This window comes from Panthera pardus, unplaced genomic scaffold, assembly GCF_024362965.1.
Source record: "Panthera pardus isolate Hobbes unplaced genomic scaffold, ASM2436296v1 HiC_scaffold_10, whole genome shotgun sequence".
NCBI lineage: Eukaryota > Metazoa > Chordata > Mammalia > Carnivora > Felidae > Panthera > Panthera pardus.
This window is the reverse complement of record NW_026526655.1, coordinates 70,584,463-70,603,507: the sequence shown is the minus strand read 5'-3', so window position 1 is coordinate 70,603,507 and position 19,045 is coordinate 70,584,463. Positions and strand designations below refer to the sequence as shown.

At 35.0% G+C, this 19,045-nt stretch overlaps 1 protein-coding gene and 1 non-coding gene across 2 annotated transcripts in view; both read left to right on the top strand.

Moving 5' to 3' along the window:
* Nucleotides 1-19,045, top strand: part of PSMD14 (proteasome 26S subunit, non-ATPase 14) — a 98,272-nt gene that overhangs the window by 63,092 nt on the left and 16,135 nt on the right. Inside the window, exons 8-9 of the mRNA XM_019457612.2 lie at nucleotides 9,056-9,163; nucleotides 15,943-16,017. Of these exons, the coding sequence (XP_019313157.1) occupies nucleotides 9,056-9,163; nucleotides 15,943-16,017 (183 nt within the window). The remainder of the gene's footprint in view (nucleotides 1-9,055; nucleotides 9,164-15,942; nucleotides 16,018-19,045) is intronic.
* Nucleotides 18,349-18,449, top strand: LOC128772785 (small nucleolar RNA U13). Its single transcript, XR_008416939.1, has one exon. It is a non-coding gene; the product is annotated as a small nucleolar RNA U13 (small nucleolar RNA).

The following is a 19,045-nucleotide window of genomic DNA, read 5'->3' as shown; positions in this document are numbered from 1 at the left end:
ACAATCTTTTAAGAACAAGTCTATACATTAACTGACTTGCTCATTTTAAGAAGATGAAGGCAATGACTACAAAAGAAATGGAAACTTCCCCTGTATTTTGTGTTTCTTAATTTAAGAATACTTAATCAGCTGATTCTTTTAGTGAGCAGTTACTATTTTTCTGACATATTTCTCTAGGACATTCTGATGAAGAGAAAAATAATTACATTAAAATTCTGGCCTTTGAAATGCAGTCAAACTTTCAAGTGATTAATGTATTGCACCCAAAATTGTTTTGTTCATCTGCTTACGTATTATCTTCCCTACAAGATTGGGGCCTCTTTCAATGGGGAAATGTTTTCATATCTGGGAATTTATGTAGTGTCTCAGAAAAAAAAATCATTTTCTTCATAAATGTTCATAAAATAAAATCAAAGAATGAATGTGTCAGTGGTCAGCCAGCCATTACCAGTTTTGGCTTTTAGCATATAAAAAACTGGTTAATTTTATGAGGTTTAGTAATTTTTATGTTATTGGTTACAGAGTCATTTATTAAATAAGTGAAATGTGAGATTGATAAGGTCAGTGAGCCAGTTCATAGATATTAGCCTTGATGAGTATGAACTTTGTGTAATGTAATCAGAGCTAGAGTTCATGTGTAACATGCTATTTGCCTTCTAAAGATAGTGAAAGATACTCAGAATACCTGTTATTCATAAGTTTTTTGTTTGTTTGTTTGTTTGTTTTTTATCGGTATCCCATAAGGGCCAGTTTGGGCTGGATAGTCCTAATCTCAGATTGTATACACACACACACACACACACACACACACACACACACACACACACACACACACACCTTCATCTAGTTTTCCAGATTGCGAGAGAAAAATAGAAAATAGGACACATAAAAATTCTATTTCTACTCCTAATATAGCTCTGTGAGCATACCCATCCAACTCTTGGAACAAGTTTAGTTACTATATTATCTTTTGTTTGCTTCCTGTTTTACACTCTTATTATCAATTTGAAGTTTTATAAAATTCTCAGATTTAATTTGTGAGGCTACCTAAGAAATTATAGGTGCTAATGTGCCTACAGTATTCCCGATAGACAAGCTTAATAGTTTACAATACTTACTTAGCTGATATAATCAGAAATTGTCAGCTACGAATGTTAAAGCAATTTTATGTTTAAAATTCTAAGAAACATAAATCTTATATAGAACTAACAGTTCTTAGTATAGTTCTTTTAATTTATAGTTCCTGTATTAATAATGTAGTCTCTGACCTACTTTATTATAGTTTAGTACTTATTATGCATTTTGGGTGATCTACATCCACTTCAAATTAAGCTGTTTCAGTAAAGGTATAGGAGAACCTTTAAAACTCTTTGCATTATCTGTAAGAATATTATTTATTGACTTTTGATTCTTGAATACTTTTCTTCCCCCAATCTAAAGATCCTTGGTCATTGATTTAACAGGTACTTCCTGATCACTACCGTGTCCCAGGCATACACTGGAGACATAGAGAAGAACAAGATCTATCCCCTGTTATTAATTCCAGTATTGTGCCAGCAAATGGAAATCATAACTTTGTAGAGGAAGCTTTTCCATAACCCATATATATAGTAATTGTTTAAGATCATACTGAAATGATTTGACATTAGCCCTTGTTAATTGTGAGGATGTTTCTGTACCCGGGACTTAATTTTAATAGATTTAATATGTTCTTATCATTGGGGGTAGTTACTTTTGTAGGTCATAGTTGATTCCTGAATGATTATTCTTAGATGGCTAGGAAGCTAATTAATAGATACCCAGTGCCACTTCTTACATTCCAAATTGCTTTACTGTATGCAGTTTTTATTCTATACGTAGGTCAGTACTTGGTGATGTTTGGGTTTTTTGGTTCAGTATGTCATGGAAGAGTACTTTATGAATTTCAAAACTGATCAGTGATAGGAGGTGGGAAGTATATATTTTGTAAAGATAGTGATTAGATGTTTATAGATAATGACCCTTTTTTGAGGAAGAATGAACATGAATGATAAAACTTTATATAAAATGCTTTCCTTGGAGCTGTTGGTTTTAATAGGTGTTTATTCTATACCATATTATGTATGCCAGGTACTCTTCTGGGGAATGGATATTTATTTGATGGTGGGTAGCACACAAAGCTGCTGTCATAACTGATCTCAGAGTAGTCTTTTCTTGTTTTGTGATAGGAGAAAGTGTTATATCAAATAGCTTCGTGGTGAAGAGTACTGACTTTGGCGTGTTGTGTATGTACAGATCATAGTGGTATCACTTGCTGGTTGTGTCACCTCATTTAATTTATCCAAGTTCTCTGAGCCTCAATTTTCTCATCCATAAATTGAGAATATTAATACTTACCTCTTGGTTGTTGAGAGATTTAAACAAGATAATTTCTATACAGTATTTAATTAATAAGCTCAATAAAAATACGAAAATGATACACAACAAAGTATTAACCATTACATATTTTTCTTACAAAAATGACCTTTCCTATTGAGAGATGGCAGTTTGAAGGATATGTTTGCATTTTTCTTTGAAGGTGATATTACTGCACAAGAAATGTATGTAAGTCCTTTATTCCTCGTATTCACCTGCCCTACCATCTTGTTAACATGGTTGAGCTTCAGCCTTTAGTCTCTAAAGTCTTTTCTTTCTCTCCTTTTTGTGGAACTGTCAAGAAGCATATCAACTATATTGCTTTAGTTTGTGTATACCAGAAAGGAATCTGAAGTCACTTGTTCATTTAATATAGACTGTGGGTGAGTAGCCACCAGATAGAATTGGTACTCTGAGTTGATATCACACCAGTGACCCAGAGATGATAGTCTCTTGTATCATTAATAGTCCTCTGAGAAGTTCAGTCTTTAAGTTTAGTGTTTATTTGTCACAATCTAGAAATATCTGTTATACCGGAGTGTCAAGATTCCAGGCATATTGTCATTTTTAAAAAGAGATAATAATATTTAGCATAACTGTATACTTTTTAAAAAACTTTAATTAGGAATTTTCCTAAGGAAATAGAGGTCTTTAAATGTTTCTTCCTTGGGGTGCTTGGGTGGCTTAGTTGGTGAAGCATCCGACTGCGGCTCAGATTATGAATCTTGTGGTTCATGAGGTCGAACCCTGCATCGGGCTCTGTGCTGACAGCTCAGAGCCTGGAGTCTGCTTCAGATTTTCTCTCCTTCCCTCCCTCCCTCTCTCTCTCTCAAAAATAAATAATAAACATTCAATTTTTTTTTCAATATTTCTCCCTCATTTTCTGTTGATGTTTTCATATGTCAAGTGCCTGCAGATGCCAAATTTATAATTCTGATTTGGTTTTGGAGTAGCTTTTTTCTAACTTTAACACTGTTGTAGTAGCAGTATTCTACCTTGTTTACCAGGTCAGTTTGGGTGTTCCAAGAAGCAGGTACCAAAATGGAATTAGTTGTGTAAGAGATTTATTATGGTAAGCACCTGTGATGGATAAAGGGGAGACCCTTCAGACAGCAGTACAGGTCTGACCCTGTAGAAGGAAAAAGGAAAGGTAGAATTGGGTAGGAAAAATACCAGACTACAACATGTTTCTGAGAAAGTTTCAGCCAGACTGATGGGGAGTCCTTGAGACAAAGTTGCCTTTAGAGTAATCCTAGGTTCTAGTACCCCCAGGGTACTCATTCATTGGCTGGGAGTAGCCCAAGGAAAACATGACTTAGGGTGAACTCCCAGAAGATCCAAAGGTGTAGCATGTGGAAGTGGTGAGTCAGCGATGCTCTCTGAAGCAGGTTCTGTCTGAAAGGAGGTCTGAGCTGGCTACTCTGTGACTGCCACAGTTAATAACACTAAGAACTACAGTGGCAAGTACACATATATTTTATTTAATCTTATCACCAACTCTGTGAGGTGTCGTTCATGAGCAAATGGAGACATTGAGAGCGTAAATAACTTACCCTGGATCGCTGAGCTAGCCATTGAAGAACCACAATTGTAACTTAGGCAGGATTCTGACTCCTGTGTCTCAAGCGTTTAGGTACCTATACCAGACCGACTACGTGCATACCAGAAAAAATCCTGCTGAACTTACTGTTTGCATTTTTTGATGCATGTCTTCACTTGTCAAAAAAAATACATTATGCTAGTTCCACCCCATCCCCCTTTTCTCCCAGTATATTGAAGTTGTACTACAGATCTCTAGCTACAGTAAGCAGTTCTCCAAGGATGAAGAAAGAAAATGTACATACACATAGGAATTTCTTTTCCAGAGCTAAAATTGACATTTTATAAATAATTTCCGTGTTGCAAACTTGAGACTAAGAAATCACAGCAATTCAGTGATATGCATTTGGCATGAGTCAGTTTTAGTTCTTAGTGCTTTTCATTGGAAATGGCATAAAAAGTAAGATTTCTTTGAATTTTTTATGCTGTGGGCTTACAAGAGACAGAAGATGTTTTTCTCTTATAGATGTCTGGCAGTGCATGGCAGCAGAAGTAACGAAAGGGTCACAAACCCCAGCAGTACTCCCAGGTCACATGCACCCTTAATTTTTAAAGAATCTAGAGATAACCTAAGCAGTTGATAACAGGTCATTTCTAGGTGATAAAGAGTATTTGATATGGAGTGCTGCTACACTAGCATTTTTATAGTCATTAGATACGGTAGTAGGTGTATGTACTTTTAAGTATGTAATGTAATTGGTAACTGAATTACAACGTTTTTTCTTTTTTTTTTGACATTTGACATTGATTTTGAGGTCTTAAAAGTTTTCTTTCAAGCTTTAAAAAAAATCTACTTCTGTTTATTTTTATGTAAACACTTTCCATAGTCATTGACTTCAATATAAATGCAATTGGAAATGCCAAAGGCAGCTACTGTTATAAGAGAGACACGGAGACGTAGAGATTATAATTCTAGTAACTACTGCCAAAAGTGCTTATGCATTTTCTTTCAGAAACCTTTGTATTAAACTAATTTTAAGAGCTTTGCTTAAGAAGAGAGCCTCCTTTGAAAGTAAACATTGGGTTTACATAGGTTGATGCTTTAGAAATTTAGTCTCTCAGTGACCTAGCAGTTGATATGAAAATATGAATTTGCAAATAAATAGCATATTGGATAAACTGTACTATACTTATGAAAGAAGCCAAAAAATTATGGGTTAAGCTTGAATTTGGAAATAATTACAGTTTTGAGTCCTAAACCAGATTCGTTATTAAAATGAAATGATAGGTCCTTGACCCTTGGGTGTGCTTGGAATAAATATGGAACACAGTATTGTTTTTAAAACTATTTTGCTTTTATAAGCTAAGACAGATGTACAAAAAAGATGCAGTTTTTATTTTGTATTGGCAGCTTCCAAATATTTAGTATCTATTTCCAAGAGTTGCAATTAGTAAAGCAACCATGGTACTGAAATCTGCACATCCCACAAGCTAATTATATTTGCAAGGTCAGAGTGAATACATATTTTCAGAAAAATAAAGGGTTATATAAATATGTGTCTTCTACTTGGCTGTTATATCACAGTTTGTTGATCTGGAGTATAATGTGTACAATTCACAAATTTGTCTGATAACAGAAAGTGGTGTGTGATTGTGTTTATTTTACTAACCAGTATATTCACAGCAATCACTTCCAAATATCTCTCCAGTAAAGATGTGTTAATTACAAAACAGACAAGGTCTTCTATTATATTAAAGCTACTAACAAGAAGACAGCAGGAATCACACATGTAAATAGCATCATCAACCCCTATTTTAGTCCTCTGTTTTGATCTGTGAGTTGCGCATAGACCAAAGGTGCTATTAAAGACTGAGTGTATGAAATAGGCAGCATTATATGAACAAAATTTATTCAACAAGAAAACAGACCTTTAACATGAATTTAACAAGCCTGAGAAATTATAAACTATCATATGCTGCAGATTCATGCAGTGATAATAAACAAAAAAGGAAAGTAAGAGGTTTCCCTAAGCTAGCCAAACTGCTAATGGTTTTGTTATAAGCTGTCTACTGTTGCAGTGACCTCTGAAAAGTCTCAAGGCACTTGTACCAGAAAAAATTAAATGGTCAGGCTGGTGGATAGATTCAATGTGGTATATAGGATTTCAGCATGGGAAGGAATTATAAAAGTCTAGCATCATATTCCTGAAAATATTCTTTATAGTTTAGTTTGGAAGTTTTTGTTAGTACATATTAATGAGGTAGTTTTTATGCAAAGAGTTTTGGCTAAATTACTATTTGGATTTATAAGATATAAACTGAACTGGTTTAATGTGTGTATATTTTAAAACAAACTGTTTAGAAAATTCATACAGCTCCAAAAATGGATTCTTTCCCTTGTCCCCTCCCCCAAACCTTAATTAATCTTTGGGGGTTCTTTGTGCAGTATATTGTATCTAAGATACCGTTCTTATCCATGGAGTGACCACTTTGCTGTCATTGTGTTGCATCTTGCTGTAAATACATAAACATGGAGAAATGCCTTCAGCTTATACACACCTCCAAGTGCTCACCAGGGCTTTTTCTTGAATCTTACTGTGGCATAATTAACACCTTCTTCACCCATTGCTCATTAGTGCACTGGACATTAATGAGTCTATTTTGATAGGTTGCTCTAAAGGAGAAACCCACTTATTCTCACAGCGCAGAAGGCAATTATAAAATTGTACAGAAATTAAAATGTAGACTATATTGCCATATTTATATTTTTATTGCGTACTAAATCTAATTTTGGTCTGCAGGTTGTTGAACATGTTAGTTTCCTTAAGACAGTTGCTATAGCGATGGCAGCAAATTCCTTTAATCTTGGTGTAGTTAAAGTATTATTTTCTATTGGCTATCATATTGCTGTTCAGGAATTGTCAATCTAAGCATGTAATTTCACACAGGCCATCATTTATTAGTTGAGCAGTGTATCACCTTTAAAATGTTTTATTTAATATAATTTAATTTTTTTCTATTTTAGATTTGTTTCTAACTGATCATAATACCTACTTAGCTGGTATTTTCATTTCCTTTTTATGAAGTTTCACACCTGCTTATAATATTCCAGAGAAATATTACAGAGATTTTTGCATGTAAAATAGCTGCCTGCTGTTTGTTTAAAAGTGTTCAGTATAAAAAAAATACATAGACATTTTATTGTGATATATGATGGAATTTTCATAGTTCTGTAGGATTGTTTTTTCCTACAAATGATTTTACTAAAATTTTTAAAATGGAATCAAAGGTTTCTAAGAACAGTTGGGCCAAGATGATGCTTTGCTCTTAAGTTTACTGCAACACTTAAATGGTGGAAGTTCTTAATCCTGCATTTATTTAAGTACATCTGTCTATTAAAATAGTCATTTTTCTCCTTTTGCTTACATTTTAATTTTATCTTATGTGTTTTTTAGTAGAAAATTTTACTTCTTTGTTTTTTAAACAAGTGATTGAAATTTTTTACTAAAGCATGCCTGATATTAGTACCTATTTTTATTATTGCTATATGAAAATAAATGATTAAAAAATTTTAAGTATAAGCAGGAGGTATAAACCTAGGCCATATTCATTTGTATATAAATGTGAAAGTTGAGTCTGAATTTCAGTTATTGTAGAGGAAAGAAAAAAGTTTCCAAAACTATTAAATCATGTATGTTCTGGGGATACTTGGTTTTATTTTGAGGCAGGAGGACTCTTTGGGGAAATTCAGACTGTTAGAAATAAAAGCAAAATTCAAAGTTGATTTTTTTTTTTTTTTTGGCCTGCTGGAGTGGATACTTCTTGTAATGCTTCGGTCTAAGTTTGTATTCTTTGATACTGTTTGTTGACCCTTCATGGTAGCCTTTTAGAAAGGGTGATTTTCTTTTTCTTTCTTTAGATTTTGTTCTTTAGTGTACAACATGCATATATAACTCTGAACAGATTTTTCAGATGTGATTAGATTTCATGTGGCTTAACTTAAAAATAAATTTTATTTTCTACCTCTTACTCAACTAAACTTACTCAACTATACTCAAACTAATACAGATGGGAAACAGTCTAGTTGATGGCTGCTTTTATAACATTAATAAATCTCAGTTAAAGCACCTTAAAGGCAAATATAGAAAAATACATTATCTTGCTTAAATTTTTTTTTATGTGATGGCAGTATTGAGTTTATTATCTAGGTAATTGATTTAAATTCCCAGAAAGAAGTATCTGTCTTAAGTCCCAGTGCTTTACATAAAACTTAAACGAGTTCTATCAAATCCATGACAATGAACAGAAAAAAAAAATGTTAGGATACTATGTGATGGTTGTTAAATTTCTTAATATAAAAGAACAGATAATACTGTATCATGTAAGACTATGTACTCTTTTTTTATGGAAATATTGAATACACTTAGAAAAAGATGATACCTACTGTTATTTCTGTACTATGAACTTAGGGCCATATCATTCTATACCATGTTCCTGGCTTAAAGCACAGATGACCTTGGTTTTTTCGTATTTGCCTCCTATTCCTTGACAGTGGCTTGGATATTTAAGGCCATCAGACAAGGTATAAAGTCTTTTATAGTCACAAGAAGTAAAAGGTATCTGACTAGAAGAGAATACGTGGAGCAAGTGCCTTGCTGGCTGTAATTTTGTTGTCATTTCAAGTACTGTGGTAGTATAATTGATGTGACAGGGCTGGGCTTTACATGTGGTCCCTTAGCTTGTGCTCACTTTCAGTTTTAGTTTCTCTTTGTCATTCATTTTGATTAGGTAAAATTTAGGTGACAAACATGCACACCAATGAAGGCTGTTTGGTTGTGTCAGTTTAGTAATGATGTATTTCAATACTAAAGATGCAAAGTTAATGTTTTTCTTTACTGCTTCATGAAAATTGCAATAATTGGTGTCACCTTACATTACAAGATAGAGGGTGGTGTGCTGATGGCACAGTCAGCAGGAGGTTCTTTTTTATTAATATTATAATTAAATGATTTTCTGGAAATAGGCCAGAAACAGATGCAAGTTGATCATGCCTTGTCCACTGTTGCTTGGCATCATCACTTGCTTTTTAAAAAAGAATTGACCGGACACCTTATTTTTACAGGTTGTTATCGATGCCTTCAGATTGATCAATGCTAATATGATGGTCTTAGGACATGAACCAAGACAAACAACCTCAAATCTGGGTCATTTAAACAAGCCATCTATCCAGGTAATGCCTGTATTTGATAATGTGTTAAAACTCTGTTTTACATTTTAAAAGCCTATTATAAATGGTCATATTAAAATCTGATACTTAGCATTTTGTTTGCAATTAGTTTTTCTTGTGCTTGAGAAGATGATTATGGAAATTCTGTTGCAAAAGTTAGATTTGCTCATTTATGAGTCCATTTTTTGTGGAGTCTTTAAACTTTCCTAACATAGTTTGAGGATACCCTTTTTGGGAGCATAGGGGAGCCTTTATCTTGAGAGTACCTTATGGCTTTGCATGGTTAACGTTGTAGTCAAGGACCAACACAAGTTTCAGGTAGAGTGCGTTAGGTATCACTATTGATTGGTTAGTAGACATTTCTCATAGCATTAAAAATGGGAAAATTGATACACCTTGAGACAGAATTCCTAAATGGTACTTAAAGTTTTCTACCTTTTCTTTGTTTACTCTCCACATTTAAAACAAATTCTACAAAACATATCTGTGTATTACTTTTGATTCATTTATGTCTTGCTCTAATAATGTCAACCGTCGTTCTCACAGTTATGTGGGCATTTAATATCCTCCTGAGTGATTAATGTTTTCTGTGTATCATTCACGTGTCTCATTGTTTTTACACAAATCTTTATTGTTTGCAAAGATTATTTTAAATGTGTTTTTAAATGCACCACAAACTGTGTCTATATAGTTAATTGCTTCTCTGAAGATTAATTAAATGGACAGAAATACCAGTTTGGTTTAATAGAACACATAGGACAAAGACATTATAGTAGCTATTACTTCTTGCCTTCTGAAACCTTGCTCTGTCATATGATTGTCTTTGGGGAGTTGTGGCTTTGATAGTTAACCATGGTTAAGCCTGGGTTACACTCTGATAACTTTATACCTTTAGATGCTTACTTTTGTAGCAGTTGCTCATCTGAAATTTTCAGAAGTGAAATGTTTTGTTTCAAAGAATTGAGGTGTGTTGCTTTTGCATAAAATTTTTTTACAAGTCAGGGAAAACTGCAGAGTTTAATGAGTATGAAATAAGCTACCAGTGTTTTTGATTGGGTACAGACAAGCCCATGCTTGTATGTTCCAGGAGAATATATTATTGGACCTGTTTAGCCTGTGATAATGACCTTTCTTATAAACCCCCATAGTATCATACTGCTTCATTATTTTTTTGCAAAAGGTTAAGTAGCATCTCACAATCCAAGATCATTGTGATTACTACATGGTATATTTCTGCCAGAAGTTTTTACTAATTGCAAGTCAACAGCCACCTGTTGCCAATTTCATGTCTTAAATGTAAACACTGCTTTTTAACTTTATAAATTGAGTAAAATCAATATTAAAATCTGTTTTTTTCTACAGCAGTCCAGTTTTTATTTTTCGGTGCTACCTTACAGTCTGTCATTTAAGGTAGACCTTATAAATAAAGCAAGTTCCAAACCCAAGTTAGAAAGACCTGTGTATATAATAGCTACAACATCATTGTTTTTCCTTTCATTTTAGTTTGTTTTGCCTTGTAATTAAAATCTGTAAATATATTTATTTCACAGTTTAAATAGCGCCCATCAGAATGTCATCTATCTGAGTGCCTTATAGTTTTAAGACAATTTCAGTACTAAAACACTCAAATGGGATTAAGCCAACAAGTGACAGAACAAAGCCACACCTTAAAACTATTTCTCCCATCCAAGTACTAACCAGGCCCAACCCTGCTTAGCTTCCGAGATCAGACGAGATCGGGCGCGTTCAGGGTGGTATGGCCATAGACAGAACTATTTCTTAGTTTTCTTTTTTTTTTTTATTTTTTTTATTTTTTTCTTTTTTTTTTTTATTTTTTAATATATGAAATTTACTGTCAAATTGGTTTCCATACAACACCCAGTGCTCATCCCAAAAGGTGCCCTCCTCAATACCCATCACCCACCCTTCCCTCCCTCCCACCCCCCATCAACCCTCAGTTTATTTCTTAGTTTTCTAAGACAAGCTAGAAAGAAAGCAACTCAGAAGAATCTGAAATGAATGGTAATATTTATAATGGACTTTTAATATATGTTAGCAGAATCTTTGACTTGGGGATCAGGAGCCTTTCCAAAAGGCTTTTATTTTGAAGGAAAATTAGTTCGTGTTAAGAGGGGCCTTCCTCCTAAACCAACTTCTTTGTAACTGGGGATAGAAACCACTTATGCTGGTGGTTACTAATGCTTCTCTAACATTGATTTTTTTTTCTGTTATACTTACAGTAGTGGGGAAAATTATGATTATTTTATAGATTACTGTTTAATAATTTGAGGAAAATTCAAAATATGTTAAGAAAAAAGGTTATAAAATAGGATATAAAGGTTCTCTTAGCAAATACATATTTTATAAACTGTGCCTATGTATCTATACCAAGATATTAGTATTGATTACTTTTGGTGGTGGCATTATGGAATTTTTTTCCTGTTTTTCCTTTTCCGTGTTTCCTAAACTTATTACTGTGAAACGTTTATTACTTAAAGAAAACATTATTTTTAAAACACGAAAACAGGGTTGAAATAGGTACCATAAAACAAAGCTAATAGACAAAGTTTATGTTAACTTCCATGTTTTAAATAAGGGAAGCCATTTTAATCCTGATAGGCAGAAGTATAGTGCCCACCCTATGGACTTTTGTTTTAATATATGAGACTTTGTATTATTTTGTCCTTGGAATATTTGACCATTATTGTCAAAGGTAATAGGATTGAGAGTTAACAAGCATTTTATTTTAGTAACTAAAAATGTTAAACTATATTCCACTGACACCGTTCAGAGCATTTCAAATCTTTGAGAACCATAGTATAAGTGAAGCTTGGGTTGTGAACTGCATGGAAATTTGGTAACTTTTGATGCACACATGCATTGTTCAGGGACCGTGAGCCTCTAAGTGTAGCCCTGAATACAATTGCATTGTCTAACAGAGTTAAGCTGTTTGAAAAACTTTTTTTTTTTTTTTTTTTGAAGAGTTATAAAACTGTTGCCCTGGAAGGAACCATTGAGGCCCAGACAGTTCAAAATTTGCCCAGGTTTCATAGTTAATTAACGTAGGAACTGATATTTATAACCTGTGCTCCTGGTTCTTTATACTGCACTTGGAATTTAATTAAATAATGAATTTTAGCACAGATAATATATTTATACAGTTCAAAATTTAAAAGGTACAAAAAGGTAGTTAGCAGAATTTGAATAAATATTTGAATAATTCAAATGGTGATTGATTTTGAAGTTTATTTCACTGTAATGATTACTTGTATACTTGTTTTGAATTTGTCATGCCAATAAAATTATGAAGCTCTACTATAAAGATGAACTAAAACAGCATAGAAGTAACCTGGAAGTTAATCAACAGATCTCAAAACTCCCCTTTGTCTATGGGGACATTCTTAATCTAGAACAGATAGCACCTTACTCTGATAATGAGTACCAACCTAGGCAGAATTTTCTTCTTGAAAGGTTACAGGATTTGAGCATAGAAAACCAGGATCAGGATATACAGGAAGCACATAAATAAGCTAAATGCTGTTAGTAAATCCAAAATATACTATCATAGAAACAGTGTTGTAAAAGGTGGCTGGTTTCCCAGGCCAGCCACTGAAAGCTTATTTAGCCCATAGTATACAATATTATAGAATAGAATCAGACTTTTATAACAGTGCTTCTCTGAGAAACTGTTACGGATTTAAAAGAAAAAAATTTTTTAATGTTTATTTATTTTTGAGAGAAAGAGAGCATGAGGGGGAGAGGGACAGCGAGAGAGGGAGACACAGAATCAGAAGCAGACTCCAGGCTCTGAGCTGCCAGCACAGAGCCCGATGTGGGGCTCATACTCACAAACCATGAGATCATGACCTGAGCTGAAGTCGGATGTTCAACCGACTGAGCCACCCAGGTGCCCCGAAACTGTTGCGGATTTTAAGTAGCCAATTAATGAATGAGCTTTGAGAATGAACCCTGTTTTAATGAAGATTTTCCTAAGTCCATCATATGTTTGTTAAGTGTAAATCAAAAAGTTATGTAGTGATGTTTTAGGAACTTTCCTAGCTGTATAACTTTCTTCTTTATCTCTCTGACATACTGTGGCCTTTTTTGTATATTCTGTTTAATTTGTAATTTGACCCTTCCAAATGGTTAGTTCTCCCTCTTGATAAAACTAATCTTATGTTTGGTATATGCTGCCTCAACTTGTCAACTAAATTGGTTAATTTTTTTTTTTTTAATGTTTGTTTATTTTTGAGACGGAGAGAGACAGAGCATGAACGGGGGAGGGGCAGAGAGAGAGGGAGACACAGAATCGGAAGCAGGCTCCAGGCTCTGAGCCATCAGCCCAGAGCCCGACGCAGGGCTTGAACTCACAGACCGCGAGATCGTGACCTGAGCTGAAGTCGGACGCTTAACCGACTGACCCACCCAGGCACCCCTAAATTGGTTAATTTGAGAGAATTTAATATTCACTGAGGCTGAGTTTGGGGGGCTTATGTGGAAGGAGGACTGTACCTGGCCGAATTATTGTGATTTGGAATGTGCTGGTGTTACACAGTGCTCACTTACACAGTGAGTAAGTGAAACTGGAAGACTGCTTGGGGATATCATTTTATTTAAGCTTAAATATTTTTTATTATGATACCTACTAATCTTTCATACTGTGTTAGTTTTACCTCTTTTATCTAAATAATGTTAAGTGAAAAGTAGGTAGTGCCTTCAAAGCCCAAACTGTATATTTTAGCAGTATAATTACCCTCCAAAATGTAGACTGTGGGCACACTGGCTGATTTTTGCGTTTATTGGCTATAGGCGTTACTAGCTTTATGGCTGCTATGTAGAAGTATGTAGTTAGGGCATTGTACAAAGGCACTTCAATGAGGGGACAATTGGCAACTGAAATCTAGTGTTCCGCTCTCCACTTGGGCTTTATCCACGGGAAGGACTAGTACCTTTTTCTGATTCTTCTACCCAGAGGATACACTTCCTAATTTACATAAATACTAGTACATATTAAGGGAGGCCCTGATTAATTCCATTTTTTTTTAAATTTTTTTTTAACATTTACTTATTTTTGAGACAGAGAGAGACAGAGCATGAATGGGGGAGGGTCAGAGAGAGAGGGAGACACAGAATCCGAAACAGGTTCCAGGCTCTGAGCGGTCAGCACAGAGCCCGATGTGGGGCTCGAACTCACGGACTGCGAGATCATGACCTGAGCTGAAGTCGGAGGCTTAACCGACTGAGCCACCCAGGCGCCCCTAATTCCACTTTTTGATCTGCATAGCACAGCATGTGTGAGCACTGAAATTTGACTCACTACTCCTGATGATTATTGAGATGAATAAGGATTTAATGGATACATTTAGTACTTTAATTTTGTACATCAACCTTTTTATTATAGCAGATGTTAGGATAAGAATGGATTGTTATAGTACATATTAAAATGTTTTAGTACTTGGTGGAATAATTTTTGCTAGTAGCAAAGTTTTAAAATAAGACTGGCTATGCTTTGTTTTTATCCTGGTTCTTTAAAGTGTAAAGACTTATGAATCCAAGAATTTCCTAAGATACGTTGTGGCATAGTATGGTAGAAAAAACATGGGCTTTGGAGCCAGAAATACTCAGGTTCAAATCCCATCTTTGCCTTGATATAAAACTGGTACAGATTAAGAATTGTGTTATATTTTCTTCATCTGTCAAAATAAAAATAGAACCAGTCTACCTTACTGGGTTGTTGTGAAGATTAGAAGACTTAATGTGCAAGACGGAGGCTGAGTATTCATTAAATGTTTCCTTTCTACCCCTTCCTCCTCTACCTCAATACCTTAAGACCTTAACTGTAAAATTCCAACAATTAGAGAGTGTGGTGGTGGTTTTGGTCAGCTTTAGCTTTATATTTGAGTTACGCCCCAAATGCTTTTTGTTTTTATACTTGTTGAACATAAATCCAAGGTGTATTTCTGTACTTTAATGTCTTACTAGGCAGATAGAGGGTCTCCCAGAGTACCATTCTGAACCCCATTTGAACGTCTGTTGCTAACGTTCCATTATTTGAACAGTTGCACATGGATTTCATCACAGACAGATTTCATTGTTTCTTAATAAAGCCATGTCATTAGCTTAAATTTTTTTTTTTTTTATTAGCTTAAATTTTTATTATGACCTTCCTGTTTGTCTTAGAAGACAAGTGCAGTGGAAAAAATTCTGGTTAGTGAGATTGCTCTCACTGGTTAAGATCATGAGGACTTTGTTAAGATCAACGGACTTTGTTAATTTGGAGACATGTGTAGACACAATTATTTGACTCTATATATGACTCTGTAGAACTGAATCAAGAAACAGGGAAACCCCAGATTAATGTTGTGTGTGAAAAGATAAGTGTATTATTATGACTAAATTTTAGGCTTTTCTTTTGAAATAACAAAGAGCCCCTAGGTATCATAAAATCAGACTTAACAAATTAAGTATTATTTATAGATTATGAATAATTAGTTTGTAACTTAAATTACAGTGAGGTCAGACCCTGTCTCTGACTCTGAGCAAGGCTACTGAAACTGTTGAATTTGTGCTGCTGTGTATGATATTTTGAAGAATGTGTGACCTGTACTTCTAAACCTTCTAAACTTATAGCTGAAAAAAAAAATACATTTTCATTTATTTAGGTTAAAAGACTTTTTTTAGAAGATGGTAAAGATACTATTTACAGGATATGTCAGCAGTTTTGAACTGTCTTTTACATGCAAAATATTAATTTGTCCTTTTCTAATAATTTATATATATAGGCGTTAATTCACGGACTAAACAGACACTACTACTCCATTACTATTAACTACCGAAAAAATGAACTGGAACAGAAGGTAAGTTAAAATTTTTATCTTAGAAAGCCATTTAAACTATTACCTAGTATGTTTGAATTTGATGTGTTCGAATATTTTTTCATTCCTAATGAATTTCAGGAACATAAAGGAATATTTTATTGGACATATTAAAGACATTTACCTTATTGGTAGGTGCTAAAATAGAGAATAAGTAGGAAATAAACATTTATGTTTGGTTTTATGAGTTACTATAAAAATCTTTCTCCTCATTCTGTGATGTTTCTGATTAATGTATCTTTTCTAATAAAATAACCTGGGTGCCTGGTTATTCGAGGTGTGCCTGGGTGGCTCAGTCGATTGAGCGTCCAACTCTTGGTTTTGGCTCAGGTCATGATCTCACAGCTCACGCTTTCAGGCCCCGCATCAGGCTTCACGCTTCACACACTTCAAGCAGTGTGGAGCTTGCTTGGGATTCTCTCTCTCTCCCTCTCTCTCTCTCTCTCTCTCTCTCTCTCTCTCTCTCTCCCTCTCCCCCTCCCTCCCTCCCTCCTTCCCCCTCTCTCCCCTTCTCTCCCCCTCTCTCTCTCTCTCTCTCTCTCTCTCTCTCTCTCTCGGCCCCTCCTCTGCTTGCTCTCTGTCTCTCAAAATAAATAAACTTAAAAAAAAAATTAAAGAGGGAAATGCAGTAGTGTTTTCAGATATTTACAGCTACATTCTTACCCTTTTTATACTAGGCAATTTAAAAAAAAATTTTTTTTTTAACGTTTATTTATTTTTGAGACAGAGAGAGACAAAGCATGAACGGGGGAGGGTCAGAGAGAGAGGGAGACACAGAATCTGAAACAGCCTCCAGGCTCTGAGCGTTCAGCACAGAGCCCGACGCGGGGCTTGAACTCACGGACCGTGAGATCATGACCTGAGCTGAAGTCGGCCACTTAACTGACTGAGCCACCCAGGCGCCCCTATACTAGGCAATTTTAAATTTAAAAAAAAAAAATTTTTTTTTAACGTTTATTTTATTTTTTTGAGACAGAGAGAGACAGAGCATGAACGGGGGAGGGGCAGAGAGAGAGGGAGACACAGAATTGGAAGCAGGCTCCAGGCTCTGAGCCATCAGCCCAGAGCCCGACGCAGGGCTCGAACTCACTGACCGTGAGATCGTGACCTGAGCTGAAGTCGGATGCTTAACCGACTGAGCCACCCAGGCGCCCCAGGCAATTTTAAATTTTGATTACCCTAACAATTACCTCACATCTTGGTTGTAACATTCTTTTGTTTCTACTATTTTAGGATTATTTCACCTAATGCCAAATATTTAAGTCTGCCTATTGCTTTTTGAAATTATAATCAGAACTGTTTTTTTTCTTTCTTTACTATTACAATTAGTCATCTTCCAAATTAGTTTCTTGTATTTCTCTCTGAGAGAGACTTAACATAATTTTTAAGAGCAGTAAGTACTATTGATAGCCAATACATTTTGATTCCCATGTGACTCTCTGGTCCAAATGTGACAAGTAATCAGTAGTAAACAAGACGTTTCTTAACTGGTTGAAACTGTTTCCCACAAAGGTACCTTAGAAGGGTATTCACCTGTAGCAATGAGGTGGATGAGAAGTGGGATAAATTGGGCTGTTCATAGTGCCCCCTCTTTCATTTTTTTAAAATTATTTTTTACTTTTATTTATTTGTTTGACTTTTTTAATTTACATCCTAGTTAGTTAGCATATAATGCAATAATGATTTCAGGAGTAGATTCCAGTATGGAATCCCTTATATATAACACCCAGTGCTCATCCCAATAAGTGTCTTCCTTAATGCCCTACCTATTTACCCATCCCCCCTTACCCCTTACCTATCCTCCCACCCACAGCCCCTCCAGCAGCCCTCAGTTTGTTCTCTGTATTCGGGTCTCTTATGTTTTGTCCCCCTCCTTGTTTGTATATTATTTTTGCTTCCCTTCCCTTATGTTCATCTCTTTTGTATCTTAAATTCCACATGTGAGTGAAGTCATATGATACTTGTCTTTCCCTGACTAATTTCGCTTAGCATAATATACTCTGGTTCCATCCATATAGTTGCAAATGGCAAGGTTTCATTCTTTTTAATTGCCAAGTAATATTCCATTGTGTATGTATGTGTGTGTGTGTGTGTGTGTGTGTGTGTGTGTACACACACACACACACACACACACACCACACCTTTCTTATCCATTCATCTGTCAATGCTGCCTCTTTTCAACCAGATGACCCCTAGTTTTAATCTCATTCATATATTGTGGGGAGGATGTGCTGTATAAGGCTTTCATTAAAAGGAGACTTTTGTTTTGTTGTTTTAATTTTTATAATACATATTTTAAAAGGTTAAAGCTATATCCTTTTGTAGTTCTTAAGCGTGATTGGGTGTTCACACCGTTGTGTGACATGTGCCACCCTTAAACCTTGTTATGACGTTGGCACATTACCCGTCTGACTTAAAAAAATAAATAATAAATAATAAATAAATAACTAAATAAATAAATAAATAAATAATAAAAGGTCAAAGCTACCAGTAAACTCACCCAAAGGTCCTGTGTGCTTTGAGCATGGTGATGAGTGAGGGGCTGCAGGGGCCAGTTCTTTGCTGTGCTGAGGGGAGACATAGAGCCATTGAGCTCTTTTGCAGCTGCTTGCCTGTGTCCCAAAGTTTACATCTGCCATGATACATTTAGTTGATACCCTGGGGTATATTTTCAACACCTATTTTTAATTTTTGCAGAATAGATACTGGCCATGAAAAAGAGCACCTGTCAGATACAAACTGAAAATTTCGTATATGTGAATATTTTTTTAGTCTGATACCTAACACCCAACTGGTTAGAAATATCCAGCTAATTACATCAGCTTTCCCCCTTTTTTGGTACCCCCCAAAATTTAGCCACTATCCTTGGCATTAAGGACACATGTGCAAATACCTACATAAGTTAATTAATGTTATGCTTATGCTCCTAATAGCTCAGTTCAGGAGCTTTTATGGTAACAAAAGCCCTACCTTTACTCTTACCCACCAACCTGTATAACTAACTTTAAAC